Source organism: Emys orbicularis, chromosome 5 (assembly GCF_028017835.1).
Source record: "Emys orbicularis isolate rEmyOrb1 chromosome 5, rEmyOrb1.hap1, whole genome shotgun sequence".
NCBI lineage: Eukaryota > Metazoa > Chordata > Testudines > Emydidae > Emys > Emys orbicularis.
Genome location: NC_088687.1, coordinates 63,446,801 through 63,453,942, shown reverse-complemented (window position 1 = coordinate 63,453,942; position 7,142 = coordinate 63,446,801). Strand labels below are relative to the sequence as shown.

Genomic DNA, 7,142 nt, shown 5'->3' with positions numbered 1-7,142 from the left:
TAATATCTGCCACAGAGACTCATGATACTTTATGGCACCCACACTGGTCCCATTACTGAGGGAAGAGAAAAGAGAAAAAAGGCCTCTTTCCTTCTCCCCTGGAACATAGGAAAATTCTTATTGGTTTGCATGTTACTAGTTTTCACCAACCAAATTGCTTTGTTCCATATCTTCTGAAACCCCTGTAGTGAATTATATTGGCTGCACTGACACTTATTAGCAAGGGAAATTCTGAGGAATTGCAGGCTTTCCTTGCAACCAAACCCAGGCAAAAAACTGTTCAGGATGGTATAAAGTGTTTGTGCAATTAAAATGGATATATGATTTGTGAACACCTCTCAGAAAGGAACTGAATGGGCAGTACTGATCTGGCCACACAGTAGTACGGGAAACAATATTTAACTAGGAGTTTTTACCAACGCAGAATACAATCCTGAGGCTGCTTTTATTCCCCATTAAAAGATATTTCTAGGCTTAATACAAGTTGATTTAGAAATAGTAACTTCCCTGAATGAAAAATACATATATATGGAAGTGAAATTAGCTTGTTTTCATCTTCCATCATTTCTACCTAGGTACTTAGATGGCCTCTATCATCCACTTTCAGGATGAAACTCTAATCTTCACTATTTTATATGGCACTTGGATACACAGAGTTAAGAGAGAAAAATACTGGATAAAATACATTCACTAGATTAACTTATGACTGAAAGCAGGGAGCAGAACTATATCACCCCCCACCCACCCACACACACACTCTTTCATGGCTTGGAAGGTGTGTTAAAATTTACCTTCTGTGAGATTTTCAGGAAATCTGGTTATTTGGCTTACACAGTAAGCTACTCCTTGTACATTGTGTTCTGGATAAAGATGTGATTAAAATACTACACAAGTTACAGGTCACATTTTTTCTCTTTACACAACCGTTGATAAGTAATTTGTGCTTTTATAAATACAATATTATACATTCTATGTACAGGCACTGACAGGCGCTGGTGCTGCTGTTAACCAGCCATCCACAGAAAGAATGGAATAATGATAGTGGGCAGGGTGGTGGAAGGTGCCAAACCCAGACAGACTATAGATGCTAATCCCAGGAGCGCTGAAGCAAGAACACTTCTCTGGTCCCGAATAATCATCTTCACTGTTTCACAGAACTGCAAAAGTCAGAGGGAAAGGTTCACAGTTAAACATGAAAGTCATTCCAAACTGATAGGTATTGGAGAGGGCAAGGAGAAAGCAGACCATCAAAGACTGCTCTGTACCAGCGATTCAGCTCCTGTGGGCTAGAAAGGGATGCCTGGGTGAGTGAAAAGGGATGTATTCCCCTTAGAAACTGCCCCTGCCCCATTGAAGTCAGTAGGAGCTACTGACTGCAGTGAATGCAGGATCGGGTCCTTAGAGACCCCAAGCCTATTTTAAGAGTTCATTACTAGTTGTCTAATAAATCGTGCTTTATTTTCTAGATGATCGAAGTCACTGTGGAGAGGTTAAATTTAGCTGCCAGTTAAGTTATTTCTAAGCAGCTTGGAAATTGTTTTAATGACTTGCAAAACCTGTAACTGATTGTAATTTGGAGAACTGACTGTTAGCATCTACTGGAAAATTACGCTTTCATAGAGATACTCCCCGCTCCCCTTCACATACTACAGGTTTCAGACTGAAATGTGCCTGGAGTCAGTCTTTGCAATCCCTTAAAATGCCATTAATTCTGTTTGATCTCTTGCTGAATAAAATATCCAGGATCCTGCTTGGCGTTGGGTGGGGAAGGGAGAGACAGTGAAACAGTGTTTTGCAGAGTGGCTGCAGTGCCAGTATATGGTAACTTCGAACCAGAGAGCTGAGTATTGACTAGACTGCTCAAAAGATTGCTTACTTACGGAAACCAGGCCTCACCACCAAGTGACCTACTTCTCAGGGAGCACACTTGGAAAAAAAAACAAGTTTTTGTTGTTGTTGTTTTTTTAAGAATTGTGAAGATTGAGTCCGATCAAGATTTTACACAGCCTAGCCTCTCACCAAGCTGTTTGTTGGACTATTCAAGCCACACACAAAAACTCTATTATTCTGGAGGTGCTAAACAGTAATGCCAATTAAAATCTGTTCTGCTTCTGTAAAACCTGGCAAAGCTTTCACTGATGGAAAGTGCTCCATTGCACAGATTAAATATTTTACTTATAAATATATTACAAGAGTCTGTGTTTCTTCCACTAAGTTAGCATTTAAGGTGGTGGGGGGGCTTGATTTGCAGCAATAACAATGCTTGGAACCAGACATCCTTGCGTTTTAACCCGTTTCCAAGCATTCTAATTGGGTTTGAAATGGGGGAGGCTCCCTTTGGGGGCAGGCGGAAATGATCTACAGCGGGGTGAGTTTGTAACTTCTACCTGTATTTACACATTTTGGGCCCTCTGCGTGGAAAGATCCCTTTAAATTTGTTAGTCTCTAAGGTGCCACAAGTACTCCTGTTATTTTTGCGGATACAGACTAACACGGCTGCTACTCTGAAACCTGTCATTATGCAAGGCACTGCATTTAGCCGTATGGAGTGGATAAATTTGTTAGTCTCTAAGGTGCCACAAGTACTCCTGTTATCCCTTTCATGCTGAGTCTAGCAAACCATTAGCAGTCAAGGACCAAAATCCCTTTCAGCGTTAATGGTCCATTGCAGGATGTCAGGTCATTTGACCTCGTGGGAGATTTGAAGTGTTAAGACTGTCTCTTGCCAGTTTTCAGGCTCCGGGGTGTGAGGAAACACTAGACAAGGGACTAGAAGTATGTAGACAAAATTCAAAACCTCAGGCAAATGATGGCTTCAGACAACTCCTTTTGCAAGCAGCTTTTGGAATAGCAGCCAACGAACCAAGGGGGAGGAGGAGAAGAGAGCCCTCCCGCGAGAAGGCTCACGTTAAGCTACTGATGCTGCTCTTGCGGGGGCAAAGAGGCTGAGTGAGCTCCCCTTTCACACAGGGGAGCGACAGGCTAAAGTTACAGCAAGATCGCTGCGGCTCCTGCAAGGGCAGTTTTCCTCTCCAGTCCCCCCCACCCACCAGTCTTCCAAGACTCTGCGTCCTCGCTCACTCCAGCTGGGCAGGTGTTTGGCTCACATGCCGGGTGGGACCGCGTGGGAGGCCAGGGGGCACTGCCGTTCGCCAGGTTATTCTAGAGCTGGTGTGCCTGACCCGGGGGAGGTAGCTCATCCTACCGTTTAGGGTTTCCACGGGACGTCAGAAGGTAAGAGGGGCCGCCACCAAAGCGAATAGATCTGCTCCGCTTTGCTCCCCGCACCCCCAGACACAGAGCGGAGATTTGCAGAGGACCAGCACCGCAGGGCAACCCTGGGTGGGTGTGTCCCCTCCCCGGTGCACCCTGCTAGCGAGGCAGGGCGTCAGGCTGAGCGGGGCCCCGGGACCCTGGGCGGGGTTTACCTTGTCGGTCTGGAAGCTGACCGCGGAGCCGTATCTGCAGTAGGTGACGAAGTGCTCGCAGTTGTTCCACAGCAGGCTGTACGCCGTGGCCCCCACCAGCTTCTCCGCCCGGCGGGCCACCTCCTCGTCGCACAGCGCCTTGTTCGGGAAGGCCTCGTCCATGTGGTTCACCAGGATGGAGCCGCCGTAGGCAAAGTCCTCCACCGTGTCCACCCGGATGCTGGCCATTCTGGCCAGGACGCCCAGGATGAGCCTCTTGTTGGTCACCACCTGCTGGATCTGCCGCTGGTCGTCGGTGAAGGCGGGCAGGATGTCCGGCATCAGGTGCGCCACCCGGTTGTCCCCGAGGTAGATGCCGAAGTGGACGAAGAGGGTGCGGTGCACCTCCAGCAGGTCGCCCCGCTTGAAGTAGGTGGTGTCGTAGTAGCTGGCGTGTTTCTCCTCTTCCTCCGCCGCGCCGGGGCCCACGCTGCACAGCTTGAGGTTGGCCAGGAGGAGCAGCTTCTCCAGCAGCAGGGAGGCCACTTCGTACATGGGGTTCTTCATGCTGCGGACCTGGGGGCTTTTCCTGGCCTTCCTCCTGCTGCGGGATGCTGCCACCCACCCCTGCATCCTGCCTTTTTATCCTGGCGGGCGGGAGTGGCGGGGCCACAAGCAAGCACAACCCCGATTGGTTGAGAGGGAAGTGGGCGGCTTCCAAACGGCAGTGAAATAAACCTTTATTCAGAAGCAGCGCCTACAAAAAGTCTCCTGTGCCAGCCCTGATGCTGCTGCTCTGTTAAAGCCTCTGGGAGGTAGAGATCCTCCCCAGAGCAGCTACTGGCTTCTCTATTGCATGTTCGAGATGAGAGGGGCTAGGGAACTGGGCAATCGAACAATTTGTCCGTTTGCACCAATTTACCACTCCGCTCCCAGGTTTTTCTTGCCCAGTGACCAAAGCTGAGAGAGGGAAACGATGGAATAAAGTGAATGGCCGTTGAGGGAAGTTATGAATGACACAAGTGCCATTGATTTCGTTATGGGTGTAAACTGTGTACAGCTACAGCCTGTAAGTGGGGACTTCAAAGTAACGCAAACTGCTTCCAAGATAAAAAGTTGCGTTTTCTCCCGCGTTCAAATTTTTTTTTCAAGTTTTCACGGCGTTAAAATAGAACATTATCATCTAGTTGGGCCTGTAGAATAGAAAGGTCAGTAAGACTGCCCGAGAATTTCTCCCGTTGCATTTGGATCTCTCCAACTACCACTTGCATTCGTGTGTTCTGTTTTCTTTGCAATTCCTTTTAATCGCTTTAAAACGAGCATCAGCTATCAAATGCATTTTAATATACCGGATTCTATTCTATACCAGGATCATCCGTTCGTCATTGTAGCAAACACCGCATTCAACATTACAATGCCTAAGAGCTACTACGGGCATTTGTCTGCTTGGACTATATGTAGTTATAAACATGCACGTGAGCAAGATATCTGTCCTCAAACACTAGCACTCATTTTTGATGTTGTGAGTGGCTACAGCCTCCTTGGAGTTAAAATGTCCCCTGATAGATGTATTCGCTAAAGGATTAACTGGCCGGGATAGAAGCACACTAAATTACAAATTACAGTTCCCCCTGTTTGTCATACTTCGTGACGAACGACAGTGCCAATTTGTTTCCTCCTCCCAAACAAAGCTCTTTCCACTCGCACTGAGTTCCTCAAAGTTCAAAGGATTAGGCTGGCACAGTAAATGTTTATTACACAGCCCAGTGCACGAGGAGAGGAAATTGTAGTGACAATGACAAGTGATCGTGCACTTGATTCCTTTACAAAACTATTTGCATGTACATCGATCGATAAGTGCCCGCTTATCTGGGAAGACAACAGGTAGCGAAGCGAGGAGGGGAGTGGAACTCATATTTACAAATTAACTTGTCCTAAAATCGGTCGGCTAAGAGAACGGAGGAAACGTGGCGAGCCATGCCTCTGCGGCTTGTTACCGCTAATCCATTATGTAAATGTATAAATCCCCGGAACAAAGCCCACAAAAGAGCAGCTCTGTCAGGGCAACAAAGCCGCCTAGTCTGAGGCTAATAAGTTTCAGTAGCCCAGCAAATTCCCGGCTCTCCCTGGGGGCTGCGCGGGATGATTGATGGGAGGACATTCATCTTACCTGGAAAATGACAGGGCCTTGGAGACCAGGAAGGGAGGACGGCCAAGCTCCCCACAGCCTTTCTCCCAGACCCTGCAGTCCTACTGTCCCCCAGACCCAGTGCCATTGACTTTTGTTCATGTCACAAACACTCCCGATTCAACCTTTTAGTTCCGTCTGGAGAAAGAAACTCCGTCCAATTACACATGAGGCAAGAAAGCGGGAGGGAAGAAAAAGGAGGAGGGGCAGGACCAGCTTTTCACACTGTCCTCCTTTCTAAGGAAGATTGCAGGGCTGGGAAAATTTTATGAGCTAATTTCCTGAAGTTTTGTTTGCCTGAACATCTGCAAACAAACTGATTTAGCGTGTCTTGGCCACTTGCTGAGAAGCGGGCAGGAACTGTGTATGTATAAAGGTTCGACACATTTCTGTGGGCAAAGCAGGACCGGCTTAGAGCAAATAAATATTTCCCCTTTTCAGTCATTGTACCAGTGGCCTGGGGGGGCGGGGGGCGGGGGGCGGGAGGGACGACATAGCATAGACCGGGCATTCCGGAATGGATCCGAAACCCAAACGTTCTGGAAGCGTTTTTATAATTAATCTAATTAATTACTTACCACAAAAGTCTCTACCCTAAGGTCAAGTGTTTGAAACCCAAAAGAAACCACTCTATAAAACCCCGCCGTAGAGCAGGCATATTGGAGGACGAGTAGGACAGACCAAGACAAGGGATCATTTGAGGATTAGTCCGTTTTTTGGCCTTTCCTTTCCCCTCCCCAGGGCTTTTGCCCTGGACGATCAATATTTTTCTGATGGTTCTCTGTGATTTGGTAAATGACACCTCACAGCCGGGTGCAGCAGAAAGGAGAATAAGAAATTGGAGAAGCTTCTGCAAAGCACGCAGTGTGGTGCCTATCCTAAAGTCTGCTACTCCCCTTTTCACTCCTTGGAAGAGGCTACATTTCAGCAAAGGGGTCATCTTCACAACTATGGGCTTGGAACCGAAACGTGGATTTCATGAAATTATTATTATTTTAAAGGGGCATTCCCTACTTTTGAACCACTGGTCTGATCTTGCTCAGAAGTAACAAGCAGCTTCCGTGCTAAACGAAAAGTACTTTCACCTCTCTAATCTGCAAACCGAGTGACAAACCAGCAGTAACCTCCTGCGTAGCCATTCACTGCTGGCCCTTGCCCCAGCACCTCTGACTGGTGGGGGATGGAAAGAATCAGGCTTTAGGGAGTTTCTTTTGGGAGTCCCAGCCAAGTTATTATATTATGCAGGTTTAGCCACGTCGCGGATCAGCTCCAAAGCTTGCCCCGTATACAAGAGAAAATAGCTCGAGCCGATGTTCACGTTATTTAATTGCGGGGGGCGTTTGCTTGTTTGTTTGGTTCGTAACTGGTTCATCCCCCTAAACAACATTGCTGCAAAAACCAGCTTTAAGCGAAGTGGTTTTAAGGGATTGATCTATTTCTAGGTGCAACTGCACTGAGAAGAAGTTTGTGGGAACTTCTCGGATAAACTGCAAACTTTCAGCCAGCCAGCCAAACGGCAGAAGCATCGATTTCAAGGATGCAGAGTT

At 47.4% G+C, this 7,142-nt stretch overlaps 1 protein-coding gene across 1 annotated transcript; it reads right to left on the bottom strand.

Moving 5' to 3' along the window:
* Nucleotides 1-1,004: 1,004 nt before the first annotated feature.
* Nucleotides 1,005-4,040, bottom strand: LRAT (lecithin retinol acyltransferase). The gene is made up of 2 exons (XM_065405790.1): nucleotides 3,429-4,040; nucleotides 1,005-1,157 (listed from the first exon to the last, which is right to left on the bottom strand). The coding sequence occupies exons 1-2, from the start codon at nucleotides 4,038-4,040 to the stop codon at nucleotides 1,005-1,007; spliced, it is 765 nt and encodes a 254-aa protein (XP_065261862.1).
* Between the last annotated feature and the right edge of the window lie 3,102 nt (nucleotides 4,041-7,142).

Coding starts and splice junctions, on each gene's coding strand:
- LRAT (XM_065405790.1), bottom strand. CDS start 4,040: ATGCAGGGGTGGGTGGCAGCATCCCGCAGCAGGAGGAAGGCCAGGAAA. Junction 1,158..3,428: donor TCAGCTTCCAGACCGACAAG/GTAAACCCCGCC, acceptor TGACTTTTGCAG/TTCTGTGAAACAGTGAAGAT.